Genomic DNA, 18,368 nt, shown 5'->3' with positions numbered 1-18,368 from the left:
ATAAAAATGGAATATAAGTGAGGGAAAATGTACTTCCAGTCTTTTTACTACTGTTTATAAAGTTGATGTCATATTATATAAAGTTTTATGTGTTTTACGACATTCTCATGTGGTCTTCAAAACATTACTTTAAATGGCCACATTGCATTTAAACACGTATCACAGTATATTTAACAATTTTCCTGCTGTTAAACAATTTAGATCATCTAAAAATCTTTATCATATGTAAAACTGTGATCGGAGTTCCCATTGTGGCGCAGTGGTTAATGCATCCGACTAGGAACCATGAGGTTGCGGGTTCGATCCCTGCCCTTGCTCAGTGGGTTAACGATCCGGCGTTGCCGTGAGCTGTGGTGTAGGTTGCAGATGTGGCTCAGATCCCGCGTTGCTGTGGCTCTGGCGTAGGCCGGTGGCTACAGCTCCGATTCAACCCCTAGCCTGGGAACCTCCATAATGCCACGGGAGCAGCCCAAAGAAACAGCAAAAAGACAAAAAAAAAAAAAAAAAAAACTGTGATAAGCATCTTAGTGACAGATCTTTTCCCTGTCTCTGTTTATTTTCTTAGGAAGTATTCCTAGGAGTGAAATTACTTCCTCAAAGTGTGTATGTACATTGTTTTGCATAGCACAGAAAATTACAGCTGTTATCTTATAATACCTTATAATGATGTATAATCTGCAAAAATACTGAATCACTACGCTGTACACCTGAAACCAATTAAAATAATGTAAATCAAGTATATTTTGATTAAAAAAAAAAGTGTCCTGAAGTTCTAGTCAGGGCAATTAGGCAAGAAAAATAAGTAAAAGGTATTCAATTGATAAGGAAGAGGTAAAACTATCTCTATTTGCATATGACATGATCTTATACACAAAAACCCTCATAAATCCATACATAAACACATATTAAAACTGTAAGAAGTAAAAAAAACAAGTTCACTAGAGTTGCAGAATACAAAAGCAATATGCAAAAGTCATTGGTATTTCTATGCATTAGGCATGAGAAATTGGAAAATGAAATTAAGAAATTTCACTGACAATAGCATTAAAAGAAAATAATACTTATGAATAAACTTAACAAAAGAATTACACACAAACTATAAAACATCATTGAAAGTCACAACACTGCAAATCAACTATACTTCAATAAAACTCTAAAAATGAAAAAAATTAAAAAACATTATTGAAAGAATTAAAAACTTAAATGCGAAGACATCCTGTGTTCATAGGAAGGTATGATATTAAGACGCCAATACTCTCCAAAGTATGGGTTCAAGGCAATCCCTTTTAAAATCCCAGCTAACTTTTTGCAGAAATTGATAAGCTGACTCTTAATATTCTTATGAAAATGCAAGGGACCTAGAATAGCTTAAACAATTAAAAAAAAAAAAAAGAACAAATCAGAAGACTCACAACTCCTAAGTTCAAAATTTACTACAAATCTACAGTATTCAAGGTACATATAGGTCAATGGAACAGCTGAACTGAGAGTCAAGGAATAAACTCATACATTTATGACTGACTGATTTTTGACAGGGGTTCCAAGACAGCTTAATAGGGAAAAGAACAATCTTTTCTTGGACAACTGGATATTTGCATGCAAAAGAATAAAGCTAGACTACTACCTCACAGCAAATATGAAAACTAATTTTAAATGTACGAACTAAAATTATAAAGCTCTTAGAAGAAAACACAGGTATAAATCTTTGTGACCTGTGGATTAGGCAACGGTTTCTTAGATATAATATCAAAAGCAACTAAAATGACAAAAAGGCAAATAACTCAATTTAAAAATAGACAAAAGGAGATTTCCCTTTGTGGCACAGTGGGTTAAGAATACAACTGCAGAAGCTTGGGTCACTGCAGAAGTGTGGGTTTGATCCCTGGCCTGGCATAGTGGGTTAAAGGGTCCAGCATTGCTGCAGCTGTGGTGTAGGTCACAACTGAAGCTCAGATTCAATCTCTGACCTGGGAACTTCCATATGTGGGTGCAGCCATGGGGAAAAAAAAGGATATTAAACAACATTTCTCCTAAGAAAATATATAAATGGTCAATACACACAGGAAAAGATGCTCAATATCATTAAACATTAGGGAAAAGTAAAACAAAACCTCAATGAGATACACCTTCACACCCACTAGGACGGCTATGATCAAAAGGACAGACAATAACAAGCACTGGCAAGGATATGGATAATTGCCAGTGGGAATGTAAACTGTTGCAGCCACTTTGGAAAATAGTATACCGAGTCATCAAAAGGTTAAACCATATTTAGCAATTCCACTCCTAAGTATACACCTAAGAGAAATGAAAGCATACATCCACACAAAAATTTATGTATGAAAGTTCACAGCAGCATTATGTATAAAAGCCAAAAAACCGGAAACAACCCAAATGCCCACTAATTGATAAATGGATAAACAAAATGTGGTATATCCTAACAATGAAATATTATTTGGCTTAAGCGAAAGAAGCCAGACACAAAACAATACATACTATACAATCCACTGCCATGAAATGTCCGGAACAGGCAAAACCAGAGAGACAAAGAGAGGACTAGTGGTTGTCAAGGCTAGGCAGAGTGACTAATGGGTAATGACTGCTATTGGGAATGGGATTTCTCTTTGAGATGATGAAAATGTTCTGGAATTAGAGATTGGTGATGGTTCCATAATTTTGTAAGTATACTTAAAAAGATTAATTTATATACTTTAAAAGGGTGGAGTTCCTGTCGTGGCTCAGTGGTTAGCGAATCCAACTAGGAACCATGAGGTTGTGGGATCGATCCCTGGCCTTTTTCAGTGGGTTAAGGATCCGGCATTGCCGTGAGCTGTGGTGTAGGTCACAGATGCGGCTTGGATCCCGCGTTGCTGTGGCTGTGGCCGGAGGCTACAGCTCTGATTGGACCTCTAGCCTGGTAACCTCCATATGCCATGGGTATGGCCCTAGAAAAGATTAAAAAAAAAAAAAAAGGGTATATTTTATGGTATGTGAAATTCTATCTTTAAAAAAAGACATTCGCCTGCGTATTGACAATATTATCAACAACAAAATCAGGAAATTAACTTTGATTATTACCATGTAATCCTCAGACTCCAAGTTTTTCCAAGCATCCCAATAATATAAGTATAAATATAAGCATGCACGCGTGCACACACACACACGATCCAGTCCAGAATTACACATGTACTTGCCATATGTTTTTCATTTTCTTCAGTCTTGAACATTTCCTCAATTTTTTGATTTTATGACTATGAATATATGGATACTTTTGAAAATTACATGACAGTTCTTTTCCAGAATGTCACTCAATTTGATTTGGTCTGATGTTTCCATATGACTAGATTCAGATTATGCATCTGTGGCAAGAGTATCAGAGAGGTGATGCTATGTTTTTGCCACTGCATCCTATCAGATGGCATACAACTTTGATTTCTCCCTTCATGAAGATACTCATCCTGACACCTTGATTAAGGTGTTACCTGCTAATCTTCCCCATTGTACATCTTTTTCCTCTTATAATTATTTGGTGGTAAGGTACTTTGAAACTATGTAAATCCAACATCAAACTTTTATTCATAATAATTTACTATTACTATTTATTATGTAATATATTGTTTTAATATGAAATCACGATTTCCCATCTCATTCAATGGGTTATATCTTCAATGAGTTTAATAACTGTTAGAATCTGTTACTATCAATGTCTATTTAGATGCTCAAATTATCTCAAATGGGTCAGTGAAAATCCCTTCACGTTGGCTTCAGTGTCCTTTTGATATGTTCCCACCGTGCTTTTACCAAATATATTCTTTCTGGCACAAAAAGATGTTCCAGACTCATACTGTCCTTTTTTCTGCCCCAGCCCTCAAAATTCACTCAGGCTCGAGAATGACCTTTAGAAACCAGATCTGGATGTTAGGTGTGTTCTTTGGTATTGGGGTTCCCAGCTCCCAGGTCCTCTTGTGAACAGAGCTAGAGAATGGAGATATATATATATATATATATATATATACACACACACACACACACACACACATACGTGTGTGTGTGGAGAGAAATATGTATGCATGTGTACATGCCCACATGCGATGTGTGTATATGTGTGGATATCATTTATAAACTGTGGTTAATTTTGATCAAATCAATTAGCCTCTTTCACCTCTAGTATCGCAATTTATAAAACATGAGTAATAACTAAGCGAGTATATATGAAATCACTAGATGATTGCTAAACTGGACAAATTCTAATTTTTTTCAGTATGATAAAACACAAAGCCTTATTTTCAAGGTTATTATTTAGCTGCCGCTCACTGGTAACATCATGCTGATAGCTTGTATTCTTACCATACAGTTATTTATCTTGAATATCATTCTTACCACTTCTCCAAACACACTAGAAGCTCTAGCTTTATTACCGTTGTCAGGTATACCACCACTGCAATGACTCTCTGCTTCTGCTTCTGCTTCTGCCATAGTACAAGTATAGTATGCCACTATGTAAAAAGTTTCAACTACTACTTTCAGATTCTGCTTAAATGTCTTTAACAAGTATAGATTCTTCTAAGCTCCACCACTGTCACAGATTATTTGTATTTCTTAAAATATAATTGCCATTATACCACTGTTCATAAGTCTGTTTTCCCAGCCAGAAAGAGCGAGAAATGTATTCTGTGCTTGATTAGGTCAGACCTATGTACTCATCTATGTATTCTCCGAGTCAAGCATGGCATGTGCAGCACAAATGACACCTTATTACAAATATGTAAACATTAGAATCAATCCTAAGAATTAATTCTTATGTATTTAATATAGCTATAATCAATAACTGACTGTAATAGAGACTGTTGTTATACACATATCCTTCCAGAATAACACTATCTAATACAATAGCCACTAGCCTTACATGGCTACTGAGCACTTGAAATAAACCTAATCAAAATTGAGATACATAGCAAGTATGAAATATACACCGGATTTCCATCTGTGAAACGCTTCATTAATAAATTTTTATATTGATTACATGTTGAAGTAATACTTTAGGTATACTGGGTTAACTAAAATATATTATTATTATTTTTAATTTTATGGCTGCACCTGTGGCATATGGAAGTTCCTGGGCCAGGGATCAAATTCGAGCCAAAGGTGTGACCTGCACCATAGCTTATAGCAATACCAGATCCTCAACCCACTGAGCGAGGCTGAGTTGAACCCATATCCTCACGGATACTATGTCGTGTTCTTAACCCACCAAGCTACAACAGCAACTACCTAAAACATATTATCAAAGTTAATTTCACCTATTTTTTAATGTGGCTTTTTAAAATGTGGCTACTAGAAAAAAAAAATTTTTTTTTTTCTTTTTTAAGGCTCCATTTGCAGAAGTTCCTGGGCCAGGGGTCAACTCAGAGCTGCAGCTGCCAGCCCACACCACAGCCACAGCAACACTGGATCCAAGCCACATCTGTGATCCCATCAGTAATCTACGCCACAGCTTGTGGCAATGCCAGATCCTTAATCCACTGAGTAGGGCCAAGGATCGAACCTGAATCCTCATTAAGACTACGTCGGGTTCTTAATCCACTGAGCAACAATGGGAATTCCTGGAAAATTTTAAATGACATATGTATTACATTATATTTCTACTGGATAATGCTATTCTAGAAGTTTCTGTGTTAGTGATGGGGAATAAAAAGGTTAAAAGAATGACAACTAGATATATGGCCCTCTTAGAGCAAGAACAATAAATAAAAATCCTTGCATAGCTCTAAAACCTTGCTAGCTAGAGGTACCAGACCATTCAAATTGATGCCATAAGAGAGACATAGGGAAGGTAGGCAGCTAAGAATAAGAATATATTATTTTTGTGAACTGATTTTTATCTTCTTAAGATGTCTCCATGGGACTCTACTGTCTAATCCTGCTCTAAAACCATACATGCCTGCACAGAGGTGGTCAAAAAACCTATACTGGGGAGTTCCTGTTGTGGCTCAGTGGCTTAAGAACCACAATGTCTATGAGGGTGCAGGTTCAATCTTTGGTCTTGCTCAGTGGGTTAAAAAATCCAGTGCTGCCACAAGCTGTGGCTTGGATGCAGGGTTGCTGTGGCTGCGGTACAGGCCTGCAGCTGCAGCTCCAATTTGACCCCTAGCCGGAGAACTTCCATGTACTTCAGGGGCAGCCAAAAAAACAAACAAAAGAAACAATCCATACTGCTCTGATCTGTTTTCTCTATGGACAACTTACTTGCTTGCTTACTTAATCTGGATACTTTGGCCTGAAGTAAAAACTCCAGAGATTATAAATCCCATCTTTTTTTTCTTGTCCCAGTATCATCCTCTAGCAATGTTCTTCCCTCAAATTTGAAGTGTCTCTGGATTAAGAGAAGTAAGCATATAGTCAATTTTGTCATTACTGACCTGCATTTCATATTTCAGAGTCATGTGGAAGCACCAGGATCCCATTCCTACCACTGAAATTAAAACAAACAAATAAAAAAAATTAGCATGAAATTCTCTGGGGTGGCCAGAGTGACTTGAGAAGATAATAAGACATTTCAAAGCACTGAGTTTTAAGAACAAATTTATGAAATCTCATGGCAGAATATAACATACTTTTCCTAACCTCTATCTGTAACTGATGAAATTTTGGTATAGAAAAAAACAAGCACACATCCTCTTAAATTCCCTCCACTAGGTATTTACTAGATAATCAACATCCTCCATTCTTTCTATAAATTACCTGATACTCAGGATAAGCTTTAATGATCATAGCTGGTTAGCTACCCTTCAGTGAGTGGTTCCTTGCACTTGGCCAAATAGCTAAGTCATATGCTTACTAAGAGTCAGTCAGTTATGCTTGTTCCCAAACTTGCTGCTGCCACTGTCTTTAGTTATCAGAAATATGACTTTAAAAAAGAGAGCTGTTGTTTCTATTAAAAAAAAAACTATTTAAAATGCTTAACATACTCAATAAAACTGAGTTGCTAATAAAAATTGCTTTTGAACTAAGTATGGATAATATATCTTATAGATTGGGAAAAAGTAAAAATCTAAAGAGTCTGCATTTAAGTCTCAAAGTTCTTTCCAAGTACCTCTATTTAAAATAAACTTTTTTATTTGGGGGATAAAACATTTGTTTTTTAATGCAAGAAAGACTAAACAGAACTATAATAATCAAAGGCCATGCTCTACATCAAATAATTGTCAAAGATTATACAACTATATGTCTTAATTAAAAACATGAAGGTGGGTATATACATTTTTCAATAATCACAGCTTTGACTCTAAAAATTCATAGACTAAATATCAGTCCCTATCATGTCAGATAATGCAGCTTTTACTGTGATTAAGTTCAGCTCAACCAGCTCTTAGTGAGTAATTCCTATTTGCCAAATTCAGTGGCAAATAGGAATACAGATGCTGAGGTACAAAGATGAGATCCAGTCATTGGCCTTAATGAAGGATGTAGTCTAATGGAGGAGACAGGCAGATAAATAAGAGATATCAGAATATGCAGATGATTTTTTAAAAAGATACGCATAGAGTACCATGGGAGCACAGACAAGGGACTTATGAAGAAAGAGAAAATAAGAATGATGCCAGAAGAGTCAGCCTCTGGATGTAAGAGTTATTACCCCAACAAACATAGTAAATGTGGATGTCACCAAATCATTTGTATAAAGCCACTGGAGAAAAAGTTCAAACTCTTTGTTACTCTTGCTTTTAAAAAAGTCATTATTGACATTATCACACTATTTTTACTGCTCCAAATGAAACGAAAGAAGTATTTACTCATTTTACTAAAGAAGTGGGGGAGTGGGATGATTGCCTTTTTCCAAAGGAAAAATTGAAAGGTGTAAAGTAGATATGGAAGGAGGGAAAAAAACAAACAAACCCTGTGAGTTATTTAAAGTCAAATAAAGGAGTTCTCGTCGTGGCGCAGTGGAAACCAATCCAACTAGTAACCATGAGGTTGCAGGTTCAATTCCTGGCCTCTCTCAGTGCATTAAGGATCCGGTGTTGCTATAAGCTGTAGTGTAGGTCACAGACATGGTTCAGATCCTGCATTTCTGTGACTGTGGCATAGGCCAGCAGCTGTAGCTCTGATTCAGCCCCTAGCCTGGGAACCTCCATATACCACGGGTGCGACCCTAAAAAGCAAAAAATAAAAAATAAAATAAAGCCAAACAATATACTATAAAGTAAAAAAATAAAAATGAAGTGGATGACTATCCATCCTGAAAGTCAGACTAGCCACTTAATCATGCCTCACTCAAGGATTGTTTTTATTCAAATCTTTCTAAATGTTCTCTTGTTACTGTTTATTATATAGCCATTAAAAGTTTAATTAAAAAAAAACTAGTTTATTTCAACATTCCATTTAGAATGCAAAGAAATGTAACAGAACATCACCATTTTCTATGCAGTATTTTATATTTTGCCACTTTAAAGCAAACCACCAATTTTTGCTAAAATTTACTAGCTTTACTGAGACATAATTCACATATAATAGTCCACTGTATTAACATACTACATTTTATTTATCTATTAACCAGCTGATGGACATTGTTAAGGACTGCATGTTTGTATTCCCTACAAATTCGTATACTGAAGCCCTAATCCCCACTGTGACAGTATTTGGGGGTGGTGCCTTTGAGAAGTAAATAGGTTTAGATGAGGTCAGGAGGGTAAGGCCCCCTGATGGGATTAGTGTCCTTGTAAGAAAAGAGACAGGACCTCCCTTTTGTCCCACTCATATGCAACAAAGGGTGGCCACGGAGGGCACAGGGAGAAGGTGGCCCTCTGCAAGCCGAGACGAGGGCTCTCACCAGGAATCAGCCAGCACCTTGATCTTGGACTTCCTAATCTCCACAACTGTGAGAAATAACTGTTTATTGCTCAACCTACCAGTCTATGATATTTAGTTATGGCAGTTTGAGCTAAGAGACATTTAGGCTTTTCCTACATTTTGGCTATTATTAATAACTCTGCTGTGAGCAATTACGTATAAGTTTTTATGCAGACGTATGTTTTCATTTCTCTTGGGTATATGCTGAGGCTGGAACTTCTCATATGGGTCATATGGAAACTCCACATTTAGCATTTTGAACTGTGAAAGTGTTTGGGGTGTTTTTATTTTGACTTTTTAAATTTTTTTGTTTTTTATTTTTGTAATATTTTTATTTCTTCTATTATACTTTACAATGTTCTGTCTGTTCTTCAAAGTGGCTGCACCATTTTACACCTCCATTAGTAATGTAAACCTCTCCACATCTTCCTTATACTTGTTTATGGCTATCTTTCTGATTATACCCATCCTAATGGACTGAGGTTTTAATTGGCATTGCCCTCATGATTACCCCATTCCCTTTTTTTTCCCCTTCTTACAGAATGTTCCACACTTGAGATTTATCTCATTGTGTGTGTGTGTCTTGATGGACTTTATTTTTCAAAGCAGTTTTAGATTCATAGGAAAACACACAAATTTTCCATATAACCTCCATTCCCACACATGCATGGTCTCCCCCACCATCAACATCCCCCACCTCAGTGGCACATTCGTTACAAGTGATGAACCTATGCCAATACATCATTATCACCCAGTGTCCACAGTTCATATTTGCAGCTTCACTCTTGGCTATGGACAAATTTATAATGACATGTATCCACCATGATATTACATAGAAGAGATTTGCTGTCCTGAAAATCCTATGTGGTGTATCACTTCATCTCTCCCACTCCCCCAACCCCTAGTAACCACTGATCTTTCTACTCTCTCTCTAATTTTGTCTTTCCCAGAACATCATATAGTTGGAATCATACAATATGTAGGCTTTTTGGACTGGCTTCTTTCACTTAGTAATATGCATTTATGGTTCCTCCATGTCTTTCCAGAGCTTTATAGCACATGTCTTTCTAATGCTAAATAATATTCCATTGTCTGGAGGAACCAGTTTATTTATCCATTCATCTATTGAAGGACGTCTTAGTTGCTTCCAAGTTGTAGCATTAGGAATAACCTGCTCTCTGTGTGCAGGTTCCTTCCTTTCTTTCTCCCTCCTTCCTTCCTTTTTTTTTTTTTTTTGGTCTTTTCAGGGCTATACCCACGGCATATGGAAATTCCCAGGCCAGGGACCAAATCGGAGCTACAGCTGCTGGCCTACGCCACAGTCACAGCCACTCAGGATCTGAGCCACATCTGAGACCTACACCACAGCTCCCGGCAACACCGGATCCTTAACCCACTGAGTGAGGCCAGGGATCGAACCTGTGTCCTCATGGACACTAGTCAGGTTAGTTACCTCTGAGCCACAACAGGAACTCCTGTGTGCAGGTTCCTATGTAGACAACAATTTTCATTTTCTTTCAAGTAAATACCAGGCAACATGATTGCTGGACTGTACAGTGAGACTATGTTTTATAAGAAAGCACCAAACTGTTTTGAAGTGGCTGTGCCATTCTACATTCCCACCAGCAATGAATAAGAGTTCCTGCTGCTCCACAACCCCATTCCTTTTTCCACAAATGTTTACTGGGCTCTTAACAATGTTCCGAGCATTTCTGCTGGGATAAAAGAGTGAACAAGAAAGATATGGTTCCTGTCCTAAGAACTTTTAGCAAGCCATTAAAAAATATGAGAGGGCCCACTCAAAGCTTGGGGAGTCCATGCAAAAGGGTTACTACCTTGTGAAGGGAGTCAGAAGAGGGCTATCAAGGAAGTAACATATAAGCTAGGACCTGAAGAATAAGCTGGAGTTAACTAGGTGAAAAGAACTTTTTTAAATGATACCATTCTATGTAGAAGAATCATTCAACATAAAGGCAAGGTAGTGCATTCAAGGAGGTAAAAGAGCTTGGCTTAAACCATGAAAACGGCTGCATCCAGTGAGAAGGTTGGCATGATTTGTAGCCGGTATACTGAGATGAGCTTTTAGAGTCATGATTTGGACTTCATCCTAAAAATAAAGTGAGTTGTTGAAAAACCACATAACATACACAAATACATATATACACACACGGAGATTAACATGATTGATTTTACATTTAAAAAAAAACATCACTCTGGTTACAAGGCAGGAAAATGTCTATAGGAGTATTCTCCTAACTCTAATAGCAAAAAAAATATTGTTTAGGAACTCTCTCTATATGTATTTACAAATTGTATATATATGTATGGCTATGTTAAGATACTACATACATACATACACATACACACACACACACACACATATATATATATATATATATATTTTTTTTTTTTTTTTTGCTTTTTAGAGCCACACCCCAGGCACATGGAAGTCTTCAGGCTAGGGTCAAATCGGAGCTACAGCTGCTGGCCTACACCACAGCCACAGTAATGCCAGATCTGAGCCTTGTCTGCAACCTATACCACAGGCTCAGGGCAATGCCCGACCCACTGAGTGAGGTCAGGGATCAAACTCATGTCTTCAGGGACCCTAGGTGGTTCATTACAACTGAGCCATGACAGGAACTCCACTACATATATTTTAAAACACATAAAATAGAAATTTAGAAAAATGGCATAAATATATACAAATACAAGTTACAAAGTTTTCTTCCTGCACCGCCAACAGATCATTTTTCTCACAACCTGGGGTTTAACTGATGAAGACTAAACTCCTTGCAGGGCATACACAGCACTTCATAATCTGGCTCCAGTCACTTCTTTTGATTGATCTGGTAGTTCAGTCACAACTGCTTACCTATCTCTCACCTCACACTATCAACTTCTAGTTTATTCTGCTTTGGTTCAGAGAGTACCTTGTGCTTTCAGCCTAGAACACTTACCCACTCATCATCCAATCCTACCTAACTCTAACCTATGTTTCAACTTATTGAAACCATATGCAACTTTTTTTTTTTTTGGTCTTTCTGTCTTTTCTAGGGCCACACCCACAGCATGTGGAGGTTCCCAGGCTAGGGGTCTAATCAGAGCTGTAGCTGCCGGCCTACACCAGAGCCACAGCAATGCCAGATCTGAGCCAAGTCTGAGACCTACACTACAGCTCACGGCAATGCCGGATCCTTAACCCACTGATTGAGGCCAGGGATTGAACTGGCAACCTCTTGGTTCCTAGTCAGATTAGTTAACCACTGAGCCATGACGGGAACTCTGACATGCAACTTTTAGGTCCAATTTATTTTTTGATCTTCATTCCTTTCAGCTTTTTTCTTTTCAAACAATTTCTAACTTCAGAAATGTTGCAAGAATAGTATAGTGAACTCCTGTATATGTTCTATTCGGATTCACCAATTTTAATATTTTGACATACATGAATGAAATTATTATTTCTGAATCATTTGAGAAAACTGTCCCTTTACCCCTTAAGACTTCAGTGTGTATCCCAGATCCATTTCAAATGTCATCACTTAAGTTAAATCTTCCTTGACTTCCTCCCCTGCTAGGTCAACCATTCAAGGCATCTAACACAATATTTGGCTTGACCAGTAGTTATCGGTTTTTGGAGAACACTACTTTGCCTCAAGATCTTTATAAATGATTGCCTCTTGTCCCAGAAGCTCTTGATTCAGTGGGTGTCCTGGTACATATTTTTTAAAGGACTGCCAATGATTTTCTCGAACTTCAAAAGCCAAAGGACACTGTTAAATTCTAGGATTCATAAAGGCATTGTCCATCTCTATAGTTCACTAAAGATTAAAAAAAAAAAAAAAAAAGAGGAAGTTCCTACTGTGGCTCAGCATGTTAAGAACATGACATAGTATCTGTCATGATGTGGGTTTGATCCCTAGCCTTGCTAAGTGGGTTAAGAATCCAGCACTGCAGCAAGCTTTGGTGCAGGTCGCAGATGTGGCTTGGATTTGGCATGACTGTGACTGTGGCACAGGCCAGCAGCTGCAGCTCTGATTTGATGCCTAGCCTGGGAACTTCCATATGCCGAAGGTGCAGGGAAAGAAGGAAAGAAGATAATAGAGAGAGGGAGGGAGGGAAAAAGGAGGGGGAGAGAAAGGGAGTGAGAGCGAGTGAGAGAGAGAGAGAGAGAGAGAAAAGAAGGAGTGATGGAGAGAAAGAAAGAAACGGAGAGAATGAAAAAAAGAGAGAAAGAAGGAAGGGAGGGAGGGAGAAAACAAATCTCCAGAGCCTAGCACAGTGCCAGGCACACAGAGAACACTTACTAAGTATCTGGTGACTGGCTGATTTTTTTTTCCTTCTCTCTTAATGACCCAGCATTTCACATTAAGAGTATGTATATGTGTAGTACAGGGTGGTGAGGAATGAACTGAGAAAATATAACAGGAGAAATGAGTTCTGAATAGGGAAAAAAATGTTATTTGGGAGAAATGTGAACAGTAACAACATGGAAAGGTTTGCCTGGAAAGGTGACATATAGATTCATAGGCAGCGATAGGGAGAACATACAACGCAGAACATAGACAGTTTGAGTCTACACATTTGGCCTAAAGTAACACTCTGGTTCTATGTGAACACTGCTGATTCTCACTTTTATCTGTTAGTGTCCCCAGTCGCTACCTCCTCAGTACCAGGGCGCTCCTTCCATCCTTCCCTGCAGCAGCACGCATCCTCTGAGCCAAGGCCATCTGGACTTCCGTGTCCTAGGACATCACCTGGTCCCTAAGATCCTCACATTATTTATCACCTTTCTCTCCTGTAACAACCATCTTCATCCCCCTAATGGACTGTTCAGAGGGTCTCTGATAACTGTGGCTCCATTTACCTGCACTTCTTCACTTTCCTGAGTTTTCAAAAGGACAGCCTCCACTTCAGCCACCTCTCTTTCCTGCCCTCCCTCAACCTAGCCACACCACCAAAACTGCCCTTTTCTGTACTCATCCTCCTCAATCTCTTAGTAGCACTTAATAAGTGGAAACACGCTCCTCTCCAGTTTTCTGTTACATTCTATTCTCCTGGTTTTCCTACCGAGGTGTTGCTTCCTCATATGTTCCTTTGTGGGCTCCTTCTATCCTTAACTTCTAAATCAAGGGCTGTAAATTCAAATGTCCAGAACAGCATTTGAGTAAAACAGACTAAGGAAAAAAAAAAACGGGAAGGTCCCGCTATGGCACAGTAGACTAATGATCTGGCGTTGTCTCTGTGGCAGTGCCAGTTTGATCCTTGGCCTAGTGTGGTGGGTTAAAGATCCGGCACTGCTGAAGCTGTGGCAAAGGTCGCAGTTGCAGCTCGGATTTGATCCCTGGCCCAGGAACCTCCACACGCTGCAGAAGCGGTCAAAAAAAGAAAAAAAAAAAGAAAATCTAAAAAAAAAAAAAAGAAGAAGAAGAACAAAGCAAAGAAAAAAGAAAAAGAAGGAACGGTGTAGGAACTGTGGTCAGCTGGACAGATCACACCAAAGGGCACAGCTCAGGCTGATTGTTACTGCATAGAAACACAGGCTCAGCGATGTCACTTCTTCTAATTATTCAAGAGAAGGCAAAGATCTGGATTTTTACAGGAACTCTCTCAATTTTCAAATGTGGGAAACTAATTTAAAACATGTTTAAATTTAAATATGACAAATCATGTCTGCACGCCAGATTCTGCCTCTAGGTGATGAACTTGTGGTATTTATGTTCATCTTTGGGCCCTCTTCTCTCTGTCTATTCATTCTCAGTGACTTCATCAGTTCCCACGGCTTTAAATACCAGCTTTATAACTATGACTTTATAACCTTATAACTATAACACCTTACCTCTCAGTTCCAATGTCACATATTTAAATGCCTACTTGTTTCTTCGTTTAATGTCTTACAGGCATTTCAAACTCAACTTACTCAAAACAGAACGCCAGATCTCTCTACACAGTTGCTTAAAATAGAAACCTGAAAGTAAACTTTGAAAAATGTTCCTTTCTTTCAATCCCCACATATTTAATTCACTAAAGAGTCCTATAGGCACTAACTCCAAAATGTATCCTGAGTCATCCACTTCTCTAATGTCTCCACTGAGGCTACCCCAGTCTAAACCACTATCATATCTTAGACCACTGCCATTAGCTTCTGTTAACTGGTTTCCCAGCTTACACTCTTACTGTCCACAAATCTGTTCTCCACAAGGCAGCCAAGGTGATCTTTTAAAATTGGATCATGTCCCTCTCTTGCTAAAAACCTTCACTGGCTTTTAGGATAACATCTGTACTCTTCGCTCTGGCCTATGGTGCGGCCCTGTGTGATCTAGCCCCTGCCTAAATCTCTTCAACCTCATGTTCTGCCACTTCCCCCTTAACTACTAAAGAATATTAGAGGAAAGTCTTGCAGATAATTACAATATGGTGTTATCACGTACGATGATAGATATGCATCATATTCAGTGGATCATCTAAATCTATCAGGGGCTGAGGAAGGTTTAAAGGAAGCCTTTCCAGACAAATATTATATGATATCACTTACAAGTGGAATCTAAAATATAATACATATGAATCTATATACAAAACAGAAATAGACACATAGACATAGAAAACAAACTTACGGTTACCACAGGGGGAAGGGAGGGGGAAGAGGAATAAATCAGGAGTATGGAATTAACAAAGTACTATACATAAAATAGCTAGGCAACAAGGGTTTACTGTGTAATACAGGGAATAATATTCACTATCTTCTAATAACCTATAATGGAAAATAATCTGAAAACATATATATAAATGAATCATTTTGCTATACATCTGAAACTAACATACTATTGTAAATCAACTCTACTTCAAGAAAAAAAGGGGGTTAGGAGACCCCTGGTGGCTAAGCAGGTCAAGGATCCGGTGTGGTCACAGCTGTGGCTTGGTTTGATCCCTGACCCGGGATCTTCTGCGTGATGAGGGTGTGACCAAAAAACGGAGGGGGCCTTTTCAGAAGAAATGAGAAACAGTCCTGAATGACAGATATGACAAGTTTACCAGAAAAAGGTGAAAGGCAGAGATATATACATATGGTACTAAAAACAGTAAGTAGTCTAATACAGCTGATATGAGAGGGACAAGGGTGAGAGTTATGGGAAATGAAGCTAGTAAGGCAGAAAGTTCAGACTGGGACCAATCTGCCAAGGAATACAGATTTTCAAACAGTTTACCTTATTCAAAGAGAAAAATGGTTCAATCATAAGAAGCAGGCCTGCCTAAAAAACACTGGTGAAATTTAGCGCAATAAACCAGTTTTCACCACTGACTTGCTGCAATTTATCAACAGGTGCATATTTTTAGAATACTATCAAAATTGGCAGAAATAAGAAATTCAAGATAGGGAAGTTGAATTATTTAGGCCAAAGGAACGCCAAATGTGTAAAAGCAAAACAATGTTCATTGATGCTTAAATTAAACAAATTAGAAATTTCAGGGATACTTTAAAAAGGAATCTAAGCATTTTCCTTTCCTTTCTAGTGCAAATCAATTGATTCAATCACACAAAGACTAAAATATTAATATAAGGGTGCCTCTTAGCCAACATTTCATTACAATGTTTTTCTTAAAAAGTCTGAAACATCAAAGTCGAAATAAAATTCACATTCACAGGAGTCCCAGCTGTAGTGCAAGGGGATCGGCGGCATCTCTACAGCACCACGACACAGGTTCGCTCCCTGCCCTGGCACAAAGGGACAGACCCAGCGTTGCCGCAGCTGTGACATTGGTCACAACTACGGCTCAGATGTGATCCTGGCCCAGGAATTCCATATGCCACAGGGTAGCCTAAAAAAGATTAATTAATTTTTTAAACATTCGCATTCATAGGAATTATCCAGAGCATTCCAAAAAGCAAGTAACAGGGACAAACAAGTTTGCCTACATGGGTTGTGGCTATAGTGAAAACTGAAGGAGTCAAAATAGTAATGGAAATGGAATAAAGAGGTCAACGCACTATTCAAGTCTTCTGATTAGACATGCATATTCACAGCATTCACAGATTTAGGTCTCTCAAGCATTTAACAGAATTTCACCAAGTTGGAACCTTTTGATTCAGATATTATGGCATGCTACCAAGGTTTCTCATGGTTACAAAAGAATACAGATACATTCTGACACACATTTATTTTGATCCATTTGACTCACCACACCTTGGAAAGAGTGCACAAGGGCTTTGGAAGTAGATCTAAACTACCATCTCAAATCTGTCACTTACTACTTATCGATTTTTGGCAAGCTGCTTAAATCTCTGAAACTCAGTTACCTCAGGTGTAAAATAAACATTAACAATGCCATGAGGATTATCTAGCATGCACTTAGCATATAATAGGTATCAACAAATTTTATTTTCTAGTCCCCAATTCAAGTTCTGAAAAAAATTTCATGTACATAGAAAAACGGAGTCATTAGGTTTTGAAAGAAGTTTGGCTTATTTGCCATACAGCAAAATTGCTCAAGAAACACTATGAGTTCCTTTTAAATTATATCAAGATTTATCATGATGTATAAAAATAAAATAAGGCGTTCCCGTCGTGGCGCAGTGGTTAACAAATCCGACTAGGAACCATGAGGTTGCGGGTTCGGTCCCTGCCCTTGCTCAGTGAGTTGACGATCCGGCGTTGCCGTGAGCTGTGGTGTAGGTTGCAGACGCGGCTCGGATCCCGCGTTGCTGTGGCTCTGGCGTAGGCCTGTGGCTACAGCTCCGATTCAACCCCTAGCCTGGGAACCTCCATATGCCGCGGGAGCGGCCCAAAGAAATAGCAAAAAGCCAAAAAATAATAATTAAAAAAAATAAAAAATAATAAAAATAAATAAAAAATAAAAATAAAATAAAAATAAAAACCCAGAATAGATGACAAAGGAAAAGGGCATATTATTCTAAAGTACCAAAGGTATTAACAATGTAATATTTGATTATCTTAAAATCTATGATCTCAGAGTTCATTTTAATGTTATTGGTGGTTATCGAAACAATACCAGCTACAATTATAGGAATGCATGAGTATTTTCCAGGTGAAGTTAGCATTCACATTAGAAACAAAATGTGCTATCATATTAGAGAGGCCATTGAGCGTAATGATGAAAAGCACAAGTTCTGGACAGGTGTCCTAAGAAGTTTGGGTTTTATCTTTAGGCTGATGGGAAGCCAGTTTAGGGTATTCAAAAAGAACTTTTCTAACTGTTCCCCTCCTACTAAGTGACCACTCACTCCCTTTTCGAATCTATCACTTATCTACTATATAACCTTATTGTAACAATACACGCACAGAGGCCAGAAAATCCTATTTAGCTTTATCTACGTATTTTGGATTACTTTGTCCCTTCCTGCACCCAATAAGGATGCTGCAGCATTAGAGCAGACAGGCTACTAGATTAGTTTAGTAACTCATGGGCTATCAGAGTAGTTAAATTAGTGTGGTGGGCAGGATAATGGCTCTCAAAGAAGTCTATGCACTAACCCCAGAAGCCGTGAATGTGTCACCTTA

The 18,368-nt window shown here is 38.2% G+C and overlaps 1 protein-coding gene across 1 annotated transcript in view; it reads right to left on the bottom strand.

The window, feature by feature from the left end:
- The window catches only part of ACER3 (alkaline ceramidase 3), a 157,945-nt gene that overhangs the window by 69,024 nt on the left and 70,553 nt on the right, over positions 1 to 18,368 (bottom strand). The window contains exon 3 of the mRNA XM_047752005.1: positions 6,420 to 6,472. Coding sequence (XP_047607961.1) covers positions 6,420 to 6,472 — 53 coding nt within the window. The remainder of the gene's footprint in view (positions 1 to 6,419; positions 6,473 to 18,368) is intronic.

This window comes from Phacochoerus africanus, chromosome 11 (assembly GCF_016906955.1).
Source record: "Phacochoerus africanus isolate WHEZ1 chromosome 11, ROS_Pafr_v1, whole genome shotgun sequence".
In the NCBI taxonomy this organism is placed as follows: domain Eukaryota; kingdom Metazoa; phylum Chordata; class Mammalia; order Artiodactyla; family Suidae; genus Phacochoerus; species Phacochoerus africanus.
The sequence above is the reverse complement of the archived record's forward strand: the minus strand, read 5'-3'. Positions and strand labels throughout refer to the sequence as shown.